This window comes from Diadema antillarum, unplaced genomic scaffold, assembly GCF_040938485.1.
Source record: "Diadema antillarum isolate AM-2024a unplaced genomic scaffold, OU_Dant_1.0 scf00000071, whole genome shotgun sequence".
NCBI lineage: Eukaryota > Metazoa > Echinodermata > Echinoidea > Diadematoida > Diadematidae > Diadema > Diadema antillarum.
The window spans coordinates 5,878,517-5,895,635 of record NW_027270960.1 but is presented as its reverse complement, the minus strand read 5'-3'; the positions used below and the strand labels follow the sequence as shown (position 1 = coordinate 5,895,635).

At 36.8% G+C, this 17,119-nt stretch overlaps 1 protein-coding gene across 2 annotated transcripts in view; it reads left to right on the top strand.

Annotated features, from left to right (window-relative positions):
• The window catches only part of LOC139716903 (carboxy-terminal domain RNA polymerase II polypeptide A small phosphatase 1-like), a 52,340-nt gene that overhangs the window by 18,944 nt on the left and 16,277 nt on the right, over positions 1-17,119 (top strand). The window contains exons 2-4 of one of the 2 annotated variants that reach the window (XM_071628426.1): positions 3,290-3,411; positions 5,581-5,622; positions 14,172-14,273. In XM_071628426.1, coding sequence (XP_071484527.1) covers positions 3,290-3,411; positions 5,581-5,622; positions 14,172-14,273 — 266 coding nt within the window. The remainder of the gene's footprint in view (positions 1-3,289; positions 3,412-5,580; positions 5,623-14,171; positions 14,274-17,119) is intronic. The other variant, XM_071628427.1, reaches the window with a different exon arrangement.

Here is a 17,119-nt window from a genome sequence, read left to right as displayed (position 1 = left end):
AAGACTACTATAGCTTGTGATGTCACATGAGTACAACTATATAAAGAAAGAATAAAGAAAATTCAACATATTTCCATTTTTCTCGCATAACAAAAGAACACTCGACTTCTCTCTTTCAGAAGGCAGGGGGAATAATATTACCCTTAACATACGTCAGTAGCAAGTCGAAGAAATGTGCACTTTATTCAAAAAGTAAAGTTTTGTGAAATTCTCTTTTTATTTTCCTTATATAGTTGTATGCATGTGACATCATACACTGTAGTAGTCTTCTCTTCCAGCAGTGACTGCGCAGATACTTAAAATATTCGCAACTTTTGGACGGATTGTCCAATTTTCCTCAAACTTTCACTGATGTGTTCTACTATTAAATATTGCTGCATTCTCTCAATCCTTATGTATATGAAGGTGGACTTGTCCTTTAACATCAGTTATAACAGACTCAAATTTTTACAGTTGTTGTTTCTATCCCTAACTCACATTTTAGAACTATTTTAAAGCACTAATGCTGGGTTTTTGTTTCATCTGCAAATGGTAAATTATGCCTTTAAAGCATACAGTATACAATGTAGGCGTACACATAATTATGATACAGTCAGTCATATGAGTGTGGCTCTGATGCCATCTGGGTAAAATGTCCTTGATACACTCTGTGCTTGACAAAGGTGCCATGTTGAAATTTGTCTAACACTCCTTGCATTCTGTGATGCCAAATAATTGTTTACTTGTTTATAGCAGCAGCGCACACGGAACAATATTATGGCGAGAATGCAGTACAATATGGCAGTTTTCTTTAATAATTAGAATGCAGAACATAATGTTATGGATGAGAGCAGTGAATAATCGGACGCAGTTTATAGCATAAGACTACCCTCTCAGTAATTGCCGACATTATGTATTGGCACAGTCCGTGCGCTGCGACTTTCGCTGTGGCGAGATTTGCGTCACAACATCTCACTACACCTCCCCCCTACCTTCTGCCCTTCATTTGGCTCTTAAAATGCCCCCTCTGACATCAAGGCTCGGAAGCATGACATCAGAGCTGGGAAGCATACCACCCCCGCACTGGAGCATGTTTTGAATGGTTGTACTTTGACAGGGCTTAATGCTAATGGGTGTGAAAGCTTTCTTTCTTTCTTTTTTTAAATCCAGCTATCCCATCCGCTCGCTCCCTTACGTGATTACGCTGTCACTGCTGGTCGATGCTGGCGACTTTGGGTGAAAACAAGCTTTCGGGGCTTGCCAAATTATCCCCTGGCCTGGCCGTACCTATGGAAGCTCATATTAAAGTGTCGACACTCGCCTTCTCAATCTTTTAGGGTCCGGGAAGGCGAGAGGGTGAGAAGGCAAGATCTTGTGTATACACATTGTCAGGCCCTATATGGGAAGTTTTGAGATCAGTCTCAACTTTTCGAGTCTTGAGAATGCAAGATATTAGATTTTCTCTTGCAGATCTCGAGGGTGAGAAGGTGAGAAAGGGAAATATGAGATCTCATATCTGAACTTCTTGCTCCCGGACCTGTGTAGGGAGATCTTATATCTTGCCTTTTTGTCCTCTTGGACAGGAAAAGTTGAGAATACAAGGAATTACAGTTTCTTGTCTTCTCCATGGCCCTTTTAAGCATCTGTATTAAGTACCCCTTGCATTCCTGTCTTCTCTATCTTTTGCTTTACCTGTACACATGTGCTACTAAACAGACCCCAGTTATGTTTCCCAGTGAACTTCCTTGGAGCGTGAAAGGGGGAATTTTCAAGTTGTAGTCACAATCCAGATACCGGTATGCTGTGTTAAACAATACTGTAAAAGTGGAAATTTTCGTGGTGTTGAAATTTTCGCGCATTTCGCGCAACCAGAAAGTAGCACGAAAATAAAAGCACTCGAATAATTTTGCCTGCCATATGTTCCAGTAGTTGAGGTCTTGATTCCGCGGAATTAAAAACACGCGAAACTCTTCTCACCCCACTGAGCGCGAAAACTTATCCACTTTTACAGTACATCTCTGAATTTTAAAACTACAGAGTGAACTACAATGTATACTTGCGTACTTTGAATAGTGTACATCAAGATATAAAAGATATTGGTGAAAAGATGAAGTTTATATGATATCAAATGGGGCTTGGTCGTGCTCAGCGCCGAACAAAGATCAGTGATGAATGCAGTATGCGTTACTGCGGTTTCTGGAGTTTGTCATATAACGAAACCCTCTCAAATATTACTCCTCAGCTTCAGAGGGATGCCAGATGAAATCTGGTTCCCCCTCTGTCCGTCTCAGTGCACATGATTTTGTCTTCAAAAGTTTCAATTTTAAACTCTTCTTTTGAGAAGGGTCAACACGATTTGTAACTTTTTCTTTGATATGTGATCTGCTGTAAAACAATATATTTTCACGGCATGAAATTTTTATCAGCTGCCTCTAACATTCAATGCATATAGTGTAAACAAGAACTTGTGCGTGCATTTTAATTTCGCGAATCTTGGCTCCTGCGAAATTAGAATGTTTGCGAACATTCCTCGTTTTAGAGTATTGTCTCCCTATTCTAGGATACCCAATAATTGTGAAATTCAGTGTGTGAACCAACTGGGCAGATGACATTTGAAACTGTTTATATTGAATTAGACAAGAGAACTTTTCCTGTGATTTTAGAAACAGCCTTTTAGATTCCAACTTCTCATGATATGGTTAAAGGTCTTCACTTTGATAACAATTCTGCTTTAAATATTCCCTTGTATCGTAAATGTCAGGTCCAGCTGTGCAATTTTAGTCTCCTCAAAGATAAACTTGCAGATTTTCTAATCCCATGTATTTGTAATTGTTTGAAATTTGTTTGGAAACCCATGCAATCGTTTGATACTGCACGTCTTTCTCCAGTGAGTTCCTTGTGGCAGTGGAAGATATGTTGAGTGGTAATGGGTTAAAGAAGATGTGTTGAGTGGTAATGGGTTAAAGAAGATGTGTTGAGTGGTAATGGGTTAAACACTTAGGGAGCCTTCTATGATAATGCTTTGCCAATCCGTGGCCCAGTACTTTATACTCAGAGTGGAAATTTTCGCGATGCTGAAATTTTTTCGCATTTCGTGCAACCAGAAACTAGCGCAAAAATAAATGCATACATGCAAATATTTTTGCTTGCCATATGTTACAGTAGTTGACGTGTTGATTCCGCGGAATTAAAAACATGGCACATGCGAAACTCTTACCCGGCCGAGCGCGAAAAATTAGTAGTACGAAAATATCCACTTTTACAGTATACCGTACTACTGTATTAAACATGCTCCCATTTCTCGTTGCAGGGCAAAGCACATCAAAGAAGCCGAGGAGTAGAAGTTTACTCAACACCTTTTTGTGCTGTTTTGGGTCAGCGAGACATGGCACACACCAAAGCGTACCCACGACATCAGAGTCTGATCCCAGGGTGAGTTTAATAACCTTTTCAGTTTTGCTCTCAACCCACCCGGTGTCATTTTAACCTTAATACATGTACCTGTCTTTTTCGTTTGGATTATTGTTTTTCCATGTACTGAATTCTTTTGAACGTACTCATCGGACAATTGTGACCAACTGATCACTTGTCAAAGCGAGCAAAACTTTCTCATCCCACACAGCATCAGGAGATATCAATACTTCAAAACTCTTTCTCCCATAGCTATTTTCATGACAGCAGCATACATGTAGTTTACTAGTATAATGTATAATGCCATCAAATTCCATGCTTGATCAGAAATTAGCTTCACTGCTATTGCTTCCTTAGAAGTTTTCCCTAGGTTTTCTATAAATTTGTCGTATAATACATTGTAGATAAATAAATCTACATGTATTTGTAATGACCAGTGTTCCTGAGATACCAGTGAATACTTTTCCAACTGAATTTGATAAGCAATTTCAGCTTATGAATAATATTTTAAATGGTATCCTGTGCTCTTTATGGAAGAAAACTGCTACAAAAAAGTTAGTTTGCATAGCAATGGTGTAAAAATGCATAGCAAATTGCCATGCTATACCATGGAAATTATTCCCCGGATACAAATTGTAAGTTTATGATAATATGTAAGAAAATGCTAAATTAAATGAATTCAAATGAGCATAGTTGATTATCTCCTTGGTAAATGTGAATCCTCAGTCTATACATACAGTACTTTATCACAATGTATTCCTGCTTAAAAGAAAAATTGATTGAACATCAGATTTAATTCAGGTTGTCATGCACTTTTATCAGTGCTATCCCAAGGTGTTATTGAATAGTTTGACTTGCAAAATGGAAACTAAATGACAAATTCATGTTTGTGCAAAGGACCATAGGCAGCAGAAAGACAAAGACATGTCATACATAATGTAGATTTGTGTATGTTGAACATTATGTACAATTGATAATTTAACCCACTTTTAATTTACAGCAAATTATTATTACCATAGTTGTTGCCCAGCATTTGATGTTAAAAAGGCTTTCCATTTAATCTAGATCACACCTTTCCGTATCATGTCTACTTTCATTTGGACATTCCCCCGTTCTTTCTGTTGTAGTTGTTGTAATATCTTGGGAGTATGATACCTGTGATTTTTATCTATGGTCAATTGATACCAGTGAAGAGATTGCAAACTACCTGTTGGTTAGAGAGTGTGTAAAAACACCAAACACGCTCCATCACAAAATGTCACATTTCATGAACAAACCTCTTCCATCATCCGTTAAATGGACGCCGCATACATTTCGTACATTTGTACAAGTTGTTGCGAAAGCCATACGTCTGGATGGGAGGTGGAGCGCTTGTTGAAAGAGTAGTGACAAGAACCTGACAGATTGAAAAGGTTAAGGGTCAAAATGCCACGATTGCCTTCCCTGTTATCCATCCCTTGTAATGTGTCATACAATACATGTACATGTACCCGCAATGAAGTACATTGTGCATTGTGCATGCTTAAATACAGAGTAGCCCTGTTTTGTACACTATGCATAACATATCCTATAATACTTCAAACATATTTGACTGTGTTGAATTACATTGTATTAAATGTTTTTATCATTTGGTCACTCTAGTGTCTAATTGTGAATGTACACTGGAAGTCTTTGTGTTTTAACATTTAAAGCAATAACAATTTTATTAAAATAGCAACACTATTTTTGTGCCATGAAAGAAATTATGTACCGTGCAGGTATATTGTACCAAGGGGAATCATTGCATATTCCTTCCCCTTGACAATATGTGTACAATTCAAATATGATTACAAGGTTATTCTGCTACTGTAGTACAAAGTTGTGATAACTCTTATGACTTTTAATGGGACTATAACATTGTTGTGCAAATGTACAATCAGTGGTGTTTTGTTATGTCGCTTTGCTTCTGTAGTAGTTTTGTGTTACAATGCCACCACCTCCCACCCCCCCCCACCCCCCACCCCTGGTGTTTTCTCATGTTCATACATCTTGATATTGCCATAAATGAAAGTACATCCCACATTGTATTGCTGTACATCATGTATGTAGTGCTTTTGTCAAAGGTTTTGTGAGATATTGGTGAAGCAATCCCCCTTTTTCACCCCACCCTTCTTTGTGTGTGCATTTTTCTTTGTTTTTTTGTCTATTCAGTTGCCTGAGAACCATCCAGTATCCAGTAATGTGCCTAGCTCGGTATGTCACACGTTAAGTATCTTTTTTTTTTTTTTTTTTTTTAATAGAAAATATGGTATACATGTGTATAGTATGCACGGGGATGTTACTCCAAAGAGCAAGCTTTGATGTAGACTTGTGCTTCCGGCTATACAGTGTATGCCTTTGAGCTATTTGTCTCTTCCTTTATGGATATTTCTTGTAGTCGTAACGTTTAGCGGGCTACATGTACAAACCCATAAATTGCCTGCTTACCTGGGCAACCAAAATTTGCTGTCTGGCAAGTACCTTTTGCTGCAGTATTGCATGAATTAGCACTAGCTGGCTGCAAAGGTGTCAGTTTCTTGTCCGAATGCAAACATTCTTTGCATATTAAAAGCTGATACTTGACTGTAATTAATGATTGGGTTCAAAATTAAACTTTCAGTACTATACAAGTACGAAACTTTCACATTCATATTTCGGAAATCTTCTGGAGAAGTACCAATGATTTGTGTGTGTGTGTGTGTGTGTGTGTGTGTGTGTGTGGCCTTGGTAATGAGACGAATTCTTGGTATGATTGTGAAAAAAACCCAGATATTTTATTGCAGATAAATAGATGTGATCTATCTAATAATCAAAAGATTTGAAAATCATTAAGGTTTATGAGAGTATGCTCTTTTGGGTAACTTCCCTGATGCATGTTGCTTGCATGGTTCATGAAAATAATTTTCCCTTTTTTGCATGTAACTCAATGTTTGATAGCATATTAAAGATATATGAACCTGATAATAATTGCACTACACTGTGTCAAGAAAAACTTTAGATGAGATTCGTAAATTGATCTACGCAAAAAAAAAAAAAAACTTCAAGCAGAAACAAAGACAATTGCCAAATGGATGCACGAGTTTTAGATGCATGTTTTCTTGCCCTAAAAGGGTGCTACATAACTTGCGTTGCCTTTGAATGTAGTATTATCTGTTGATAAAATATGCAGAATTTTCCATACAGTATCTTGAATTTTCCATGTATCCTGAAAACATGTTACATTACAAAAGTTCTTTGTTTTTTCTTTGAGAAGTTCTAGGAGTCCATTACAAGTGAAAGGACATAATTTTGGGAGATACATTTTATGTGTACTTTGAACTTTGTGTAAAAACAAGTCTTTTTTCCCCTTCTATAATACGATGGTTCTATCATTAAACTATGTATTTATTTTACTAGTGTACTAATATATTTTCACATATATCATGCATATACTGCACTTTGATGTTCATTCTGTTCACAGTGTATGTTTGTACCTGATACGTGTTCAATTTGTAGTTTGAAAGCTACTGAGTGAATACATGCATGTTTGTTACAAACATGATTGTTTGTTAGTACAACATTGTAGTTTTGGCTTTGGCTGTGACTAGAATGTTCACAATGTTGGGTTATTTTTCACTTTGCATGCATCCCAAAATCTCATTAAAATGTTATCATTACTCTGGCACTTATAAAGTCACAATAATGAAGTGATAAAGATCAGAACACAAATGTTTAAGTATTTTGAAGAAAAAGTAATTTTCTTGTTAGTTAATTGATGTGAACACAAATTTCCATATGGTATTGTGTAGACCAGCAAAATGAGAGCAAAGGTACAAAACTTGGCGAAAGCCCATGTTATGCAGTAAATACTTTTAATGTGATTACTTGTGTAAACATGTCCAACCATTTTCAGCATTCAAGAAATGGTATGCCACCTGCAATGTACTTTTAAGATTACAATATCATGAAATTTGTAGTCTTACAATGTAAATGATTCTTGTGTCCCAAGGTATTTCAAAGTTCTTGATACCTTTTTTAATACTGACAAAGTTCTACCCACTTTGTTTTTCACAATCCATGATTTTGATGCCCTTTTTTCATACTTTAAAAGTGTTGCAACTTTTTTTTTTCTGTCCTGATGGTTACCCCAAACTGCACTACTATAATCTATGGAGTAATCAGTGCTGCATCATGTCTCACAGTAACACAAAAAAAGATTAAAAAGGAGAAAAATGCAGTCCTTAGTATCTCTTGAAACATGCATTATGTTATTTATATTCAATTATAAAAGAGTAGCATTATAGAGTTCTGCGTGGGGTCCTGCTGAGGAATTGTAGAATTCTCTTGATACAACTCTTCAATCAGTGACACAACTTCAAAAGCAAGGGATATTCATGTACTAGTAACCTCAGCATTTCACTAGAGTTGCAAGAGAATTTGCGTAAAGGCATTGCATTGAGCATACAAAACATGGCAGAAAGTATGGGGGGGGGGGATACAAATAATATACACTGTGTACATTGTCACACAATTTGTTCTTATTGTTATACTACCTACAAATCCCTTCTAGAAATAAATGACCATAAAGCTTGAAGAATCTACTACAAAAGCAGTACTTTACTGGTATCCCAGGGCCATGAAATACATCATGTATGCTCCACATGACATTTTAGTTGCCTCCTTGCAAAACTCAAGTGACAGTGTGGTGTTCCAAAAAAAAAAAAAAAAAAAAAAAAAAAAATGAAAGCCAAGTACAATGGCATATAAAATCTCACAGGGGTAGGCCTAATGTATTTATTACATGGATGTAAATGTTATTGGATACTTCTTTTGCATGTGGTGGGGTCCTGGTGTCCACTGTGAATTTGAAAAGTAATGATGTATGATTGTTTGGCTTGCATCTCGGAGCATAGGCTAATTCAAAAGCTGAAATATGGTATACTTTTAAGGGGTACTACAGTAGTCCTGTTCTGGTTGCTCTCCTAATTAATTATGAATTTTATATGAAGATTGAGGGGCAAGATGGCATGGGTGTGTCAAATTTCAGTTCAGACTACCTGCATATTTCTTCACCGAAAAACAGTGCTATTAAAACGCATAGAGACTTTGATCTTTGTCTCCATCACACTGTGGTGTCAGAGACACTGTAGATTCACCCCCAGCAAAATATTGATTTGGGCTCTATAAGGTAAACTGTTTACCATTGGGAGCAGGGGTTTATTTTTTTTCCTTTTTTTAAGATACTACATTTGATGCATATATGTGTAGGTCAGTTGTATTACAAAGCTGACTACCATATAAAAATTTCATAATAAAGCCTACATAAGGAAATATCAATCTTTCCCACTAGACCATAAATGTAGACAGTTTAGTCTAGAAACATTTTTATTGTTCTTTTGCTCACATTTTGCATATTAAACAATATTAGTTAACATTGATTATAGTGATTCAAATTGTTACTTTGGTTGTTTCTATCCCTACCTCACATTTTGGAACTATTTTGAAGGACTAAAGCTGGGTTTGGGTTTCATCTTCAAATGGTAAATAATGCCTTTAAAGGGGGAGAATGATTGTATATTCTGATCCTATGTTTCCTCCAGTACCTACTGATTTTAAAAAGTTCCAGTGGCATTCCAGACTTGGAACAGGAAGTATGTCAAGGACTAATTATCACTTTGGCAGTGCTGCCCTGCCTGCAAAGAGACTGAGCCCCTTCATGTCAAAATGAGCCAACTGTGAGCAACTATAATATGAATGTTAATAGGGGCCACCACTCATTTCAACATTATGGAACTGTACAAGTAAAGTCTTGATGGTAGATGCCTCATGAGACATATAAGGGTTTCGAAACAACCAAAAGAATGGATTTAAAGGTCTGGTTTTGATTGCTGGATATTCATTTTCAAGAAGGTGATTTTGTTCTATCCTCATGAAAATATTGTGTATGAATTTATCTTCAAGCTCAATCAATGTGTATGAGAAATGTGTGTGTGTGTGTGGGGGGGGGGGGGGGTTGTCTTACTATATAAAAAAATCCTTGATTTCAACTCCTTATGTCCATAATGCATCAATTGATTTCATGAGTTTTATTATCTAAACATAAAAAAATTATTTCATACAAGTTTACACTGAACTGCACAAGAATGTTTAAAAATGCTACTAAATCGAAACTATCTATATACAGCTGTAAACAAATAGCATAGATGGGATGCTGTGACCACAGTAGAGTGCCAACGCCAATGATATATTCTACTTTTGAGTAAAAATGATGTCTTATGGGCCTTTAACTTACAGTATTATGTTCTTAAGTGATATCCATTGCGTCAGAGATGGGAACATTCTGTATGGGAATGCAGAGACAAAAATGCACATTTCATGTTGGTTTTTTCTAAGCCTTGTAGTACATGCCATTTTCTCTTGATCATACAAAATTTAGAATCTTAATGACCTTTTTATGGGGCTTCCATCGTGACCATAAATGCTTTATAGGAGATATCATTATGTTATCAAAGTGATCATCTAGGATGTACTGGTAGGAGGGTCTGGCAGATAGGCACTTTTAATGACATTTAGGAGAACATAAAGTGAAAATAACCAAAATGGTCCAAGTTTGGTTCATAGCATATTTACGATAAAATCAAACAAATACACTAAAACATGTAAGAAATTATTTTTATAATGGCTGTAACTCTAGCACTGATTAGGATGTGAGCTCTTTTATGTCAAAGAGCAATTTGTAGGAAGGAGAAATCATATCTTTCATATCAAATGGTAGTGGTTTTATCTAATTATTGTTTAAAGGGGGTTGTAGTCGCTGAATTGTTGGCAAACTAGGTATTTGATGATATTGTTTATGTAATATGCACATGACCGTCTAATGGGAGAGTTGCAGGGCAATGACATCCTCTTATCTAATTTGCATATCATGTGATTTTGCCATATTTTAAATGGTTCATGACAACATTTGGATCATCTTTAAATAGAATTTCATTATTCTGCTTCATTTTGTCCAGTTGTACTGAAACTAAAGCTCTTCTGTTATTTCCGATTACTAAACAGGAAAGGAAGTTTGAGCTGGGAGCTTGGCATGCATTTAGTGCTATTTCAGTACAAAGTGCTTTCAAAGTGAAGTGATATTCAGTGGTTGTTCAAAGTGGCTGGGGGGGGGGGGGTTGTTAAATGAGGAGCTGTAGATGATATCTAGCGATAACGGGGGGGGGGGGAGGGCGTGGATTAAATTTATCATCATTCTACCTGTAAGACTGGTACAAAGAGGTGAGAAGCAATAAAACTTGGGAGAGGGAATGGGGCAGGGTGGAGAAATAAAGATGTGCTGGTACATGTACATGTGTACAGTATATGATGTATCGCATTGTGTCATCTCCACTACCGAGGCAATTACTTATATTTCATTATACCTCTTTTAAGGCAGGCAATAAAGAGTCTATCTTGCTACTGAGTCCATTACTGGAAATTATGGTTCGATGGAAAAGTAAATAGTTTGATAGTATCCATTACATGATTGAGTGTGGATTCACCTATGGCATTTACCTTGGTTGTGGCATTCGGGCTATAAAAAGCCTGAGTTGCAGTGAGTGAATTCTACGTTTTCATTGGCCTCTTCTTCGCTAATATGCTGCTGCCTTTCAGAAGGCATCCAGTGCATTCCCTTCCTGTCCAAGAGGCTATTCAAAGCAATATGTATTGATTGCATCCTAAATGATTTTCCAGGATGACTTACACGCCATGAAGGCTGGTGCTTGGGACACAGCTCACCAGACCAAATGGGACCGATTATTAGTACCCTGTCAGTTCTGGGCAGGAGGGTGGCTCTGCATCATTATGTTAATAGCCACTTGGCTTTGGGAATGCAAGAGACATTGATTCCAAAATGAGGAAATAGAAATTCTCTCCACTGCGATTTTCTCGTAAGTGATGGTATTCATAGGGATATGAATAATGAAGCTAGGAGAAAGCAGAAATTATGAACGGTGCATGTGTTTTAATTAATCATCACCAAATTCTTAGGAAGTTTTTTCGTCCAACATAGAAGCTGACAATGTCTAGGTGTTTCTATACTGCCAACAGACTTGAAAAGGAATGACCAAAGGGCATTTTATACTGGGAGTGAGTTCATGTGCACAATATTCTTCTGCCCCTCATATTTTACTAGCCGAGCATTAGGATTTGTAGCTGTAGTGGGCAAAGCAGCATTCATGTATACAATATACTTGTACATTGGAACCACCGAGAGTAACTTTAATTTCAATATCTTATTTTATTCATTTATTCATCAACGTCTGTTTTTTAATGCAAAAACAACAATGAAAACAACCATCCAATATCATATTTTATTCATTGAAGCATCAATTACATTTTCAATGAAAAGAACAAACAAACAAAAAAGACCAAAAAAAACCAAACTTAAACAAATAAACACAGGCTAGTGCCGTATCAATCTCGTAGGCCTGATATTAAAGGGAACCATGAGATAGAGACACAGCAAACATTGCGATATTGGCATCGAGGAATTAAAAAATTATCACATCAATCACAAAGAATTATATAACTTATATGAATTCAACAATAATAAAAAAAAATATGTCTAATGATGCTTGTGGGAAGTACGTATATTATGAGATCAAAAGTAGAGCAGATTAGGCCTTCTTGAGTAATATCTGGCAAATCAGTGTAACTAGACAACATTTTGAACAAAGGCAAGTGGTGTGTTGCAGTTTTGGCTACCAGAGTACAATATAGACCTACAATTGTACCGAATAAAAACAAAATTGTTGAAGACATCATGTTGCATGATGTGCATGGATAATGTTTGAATGAATAAAAATTAAAAAGCATGATGATTAAATATGACTTTGTTGAAGCTCAAATTACGGAGTGTGCTATTTTATGTACTTTTAAGAGGAAGTTTTTTTTTCAGGATTCCGTGATCCCACACATTTATTTTTTGTGTCAGCAGCTTTTGTATTTCATATTTCATATTCTTTAGAAAGGTTTGTAGCTTTCTTTTGTTTTTGCTGGTCTGCACAATCCAGAATACACAATAGGAGAGGAGTCTAGTAGTACCTACTGTATGTGGTACTAAAACAAGTGTAGTTTTATGACAGATTTTACGATTAGGACTCTCCACATTTCATTTGCCACATGAATGTTTGGACAATAGCTTTATGCTGCACAAGGAAAAGCAGAGTTTGATAGATTGTTATTCTGCTGTGTTCTGTAATGGCCCCCTATAATGGCCTTGCTTTGGAACACAAGAGACCAATGACTCCATAAAATCTTGATTATCATGTAATGGTGCATTATGAGGTGTCTGTGAATGAATCCAGAAACACAAGTGAGCCTTACTGAAAGAAATAGCAAGTCATAGAATGTTATAGAATGGGTAGCGAGAATCCTGCGATCTGATTGGTCGAGAGCTATGTGTTCATTTTTACTGGCCGCACGCTTTGTCACAGTGGTGGTAAACATGTTATCGCGCACTTAGCAAGAGTACGCGTACTTGTAACAAAGGTTCGCGCACTAAAGCAAGCGTTTGCGCACTCAGCTTGGCCATGCATCCAGTAAAACTGATGCATGGCTGGCCATGCATCCAGTAAAAACGCCATGCATCCAGTAAAAACGGCAAGCACGGGTATGCATGCCCGTTTACGGCAAGCCAAAAGGAAATGCATCCAGTAATTTTGTCATCGGGTAACACGATAGAAAAATGAGTTTTTGACGAGAAAATTACCCATTCTATAAATCAGATGACGCACATGTCTTTCGTGCGTCAGTCGGAATATAGTGTGCATGCGGTAACTATGGAATTTAGCCTAAACCCACTCGGCTTCGCCTCGTGGGTAAGCATTCCATAGTTGCCTTATGCACACAATTCCGACTGACGCACTCAGACCTGTGCGTCATTTGTATACTAACTGCATATCTGAATAATCCACTTCAGTGTTTTGTTTTTGTTTTTTCTGTATAAGGCTCTTGTTTGTAATCTCTGTCAACATAATATAGTTGCTATAGGTACTGTTCTCAGGAACAAGCAAAGCAAATCGCTTCAATCAGTGCTATTAAACAAGGTGGTGTAGGTCAGTACAGGGAGATGTCTCCCTGGTCAGTAGAATGTCTTGGGTGTACCATACTCTATCGTGCAAGTTGCAGTCTTGCAAGCAGAAAATATGTTGTAAAAAAAGAAGAGAAGTGTTCAATAGTTTGCCTAACAGTACCTGACATAGCGATAGCTGACGAGTTCAGAGTCGAGCCATTGCGATGGGAATAGATTAAAATCATAATATAAACTCCTGGCTGTGGCCTATCTCTGCGTAGTTTTTATAACACTTTCAGTCCCATGCATGTCCTTTTGCTGCCTCAGTATTAAACCATTATGTTTTGCTGGACATTGGTAGATCCTGTGTTTGCGCCTGATTTGCTGTGATGTTATACTTTCATTTCAAACCTCATTGAGGGGGAATGGAAAGTCCCCTGTGCATGTAATTGTTTATTTTTCATTTACATCACAAGTACCCTTTAAGAAGTCTCGGGAAAGACATAAAGGATTACTGTACCTCTAAATCTGTTTTTGTTTTTTTCACCTTCATAACATATCAAGAATTGTGTGATGGTACCAGCTCCACTTGAGTTGTACTACCTACAGTACCCATGTACTTGAAGTCATAATCTTTGGGTACATGGTCATATCACTGTATATGTGTATTTTTCATCTAACAGAGTTTGTATATTTCTCTCTTCCCTCTTGTTTATCTCCATCTCCATAGCAACCAAATAAATATCTTCTTCCCCAGGTGAGGCAGCAGGACGCACATAAATGCTGTATAGTCATCGACTTAGACGAGACGTTAGTACATAGTTCATTTAAGGTGAGTATATTATGTTGTAATTCAAGTGCCTGTGTGCTGTTTCACTCTTATCAAAGTCCTAAAAACCTTTGTGTGTGTGTGTGTGTGTGTATACTTAAGAGGGCTCTGTATCTCTGTTTTTTTTTTTTTGTTACTTTCTTTTTTGATATTGCAAGGATTTTACGAGGTAAAATACAACATTCTTCTTTTATTTGAGCTCCTATTTTGTCATATGCTAGCTTTTCTGCAACTGTGCAGGATTATCATGGGCTTGTAAATGGCTTTTAAAATACAAATGTGTGATAAAAGATCATTAAATTGGTGACAGATATGAGCAGGTTAAAAGTAAATAGGAATTAATGTATATCTTTCTCAAATTAGCATTAGTCCCTTTTTTTTGTCTGTATGCAGATTTCGTTAATTCAACTTGCTGCATATGATATTTATAAAAGAGCAAAGTGTCAATTAAATGCTGACAAGATGATGAATTGTGCAGCAAATTTGCCCAGGACTTGAGATGGGTTAGATGTTCAGTTGACCAATTTGATTGCACATATATATACTAACCAGCTGCAAGTCAAAATTTTAGAGCTGGCTTGTGTCGTACAGTACATGTAGTTGCCTCACTGTGTACGAGCCATTGTGTGCTGTTGAATTTAGTGCAATTAACTTACATTTAGTGAATTTAAAGTATGTTAATCTCGTTAGAAATGAAAAATGAAAACAAAGTGAATAGATTTTATGAGCTTTGACAACTTGGAAATTTAAAAGCCTACACAACGTAAGGATGGAGTGACACAGCACTTTGATTTTTACTAGTTGGTATTCAATGTAAAATTTCTGAGAATCCAAATATGTGGTAGATAATACTCCTGAAATTTAGATATATTGTTTTGCTATTTTTATTTTCAGTGTGTTTGGCTCAGATACAGCTGTAGTGTTAATTTCAGGAGAGGTTAATCAGGGCAATGCTTGATACATTGTAATTCACATTGACTTGTGGTGGATAGGAGACTGCAGACAGCTGCAATAACTCACTATTCCATACCCTGCCTTATTTGCTAGCTTCCAAAACTCTTATACCCTGACTTTATTATATTTACAGTACCTATTCACGGCCACAACACTGATAATATCATGCAGGTGTTTGAAGTCCCCTTGTTGAACAAGCTGAAAATTTGTACATACAGGTATTACTGCTGAAAGTGCGTAGACCTCATTATTCAGTCTGAACAGGAAAAAAGTCATGACATCATCAGTTGCGGCAATTTACATGTCTGTTATACGGGAAGTAATTAGATAAGAGCACCAGTGAACAAAATGAAATAAAAAAACAAACAAAATTTAAACCTGGCAATGACTGGATTTTGTGCATTGCATTTCTGCCAGAATATTTAGATCTACTACTGTACATGACATGTTTTTCAGGAATTCAGACTTTTAAGATAATTTTGTTAGTGGTTTAATAGATTTGTGTTCACAAGAACCTTATTGATTTAATGAAAAATAAGTATCATCCATGTTTTGTCTGACCAAGGAGATTATATGCAGATTATTTGTTTCATGGGAGACATTACAGACAATATTTTTGCAAGTTGCTATTGGATTTTCATGAATGTTACTCGACTTGCAATTTTTGTGGAAATTACATAAAAGTACCATGAAAGGTACAGTACCATGGACACAGTTTTCAACTAGTCACATAGAACTGACATTCTCCCATAGTTTGTAATGATATTGGCAAATCTGGTTCCTGCGAGCAGTGGCCCACTACTTGTCTGCATGTAAACTCTATCCACCCTAAAATATTTTACAGCCTCTAGTCTGTACACCACTTTTAATACTAGTCAACCAAGCATGTTGAGCCCAGCCTAGCCCTTTCATAGGTGAAGGACAATGTGTATATGTACATGTGACATGTGATGTGGTAGTGTTACATTGTACCTCACAAATTGAACATTGAGTATCGTTCAGAGTAATGCTCAATTTCTGACATCTTGTAACTAAAATAGTCACTTTAGTTAATAAATCAGGACATTTAGGCCCGAATTCACGAAGGTGGTACGAATGAAACCATGGTTTAAACCATGGACAAAAACCATGGAGCGCCAAGTGTCGCACGAAATATTTCATTACGAAATTGGTCATTTCGTTGACAAAATGACCGTCAAAATGACCGACAAAATGACCGTGGACGAAGTGTTCATTTAGTTACAAAATGTTGTCATTTCGTTACAAAATAATCATTTCATCGACAAAATGACCAATTTCGTAACGAAATATTCCGTGCGACACTTGGTGCTCCATGGTTTTTGTCCATGGTTTAAACCATGGTTTCATTTGTACCACCTTCATGAATTTGGGCCCTAAGGTTTTACTCCTGACGAAGTGGTACTGACTGTATATTCCACCATTAGTCAATTGGGGCTGAGCTCTCGGTGCATGTCCCAGGTGGTCTGCGGCGTCTGTAAGCCATTTCAAATTATCGATCACATACGATGTTGTATACCCCTAGCAGGTTAATTATCTCAATAGCCTTTGATAAATGCATGAATAGGCAAATCCAATTAGGCAAATAGCTAGTTGAGGCATGGACCCTGGGCCTTGTCATTATAAGTAAATTATACATATGTTTGTACAGTTGTAATACACATACTGTACATACATAATACATTGTACATGTGTGAATGTGTGTACAAATGTGTGTACAATGTGCGTATGTACCGGTATGTGTGTGAGGTTGTACATGTATGTGTGTAAGGTTGTATACAACTGTTTGTTTGTCTACGTGTATTGTTGTGTACTTACATAATTTATGTGTTTATCAGAGAAGTGAACCTGTATCAATTATGGAATCAAATAATGTA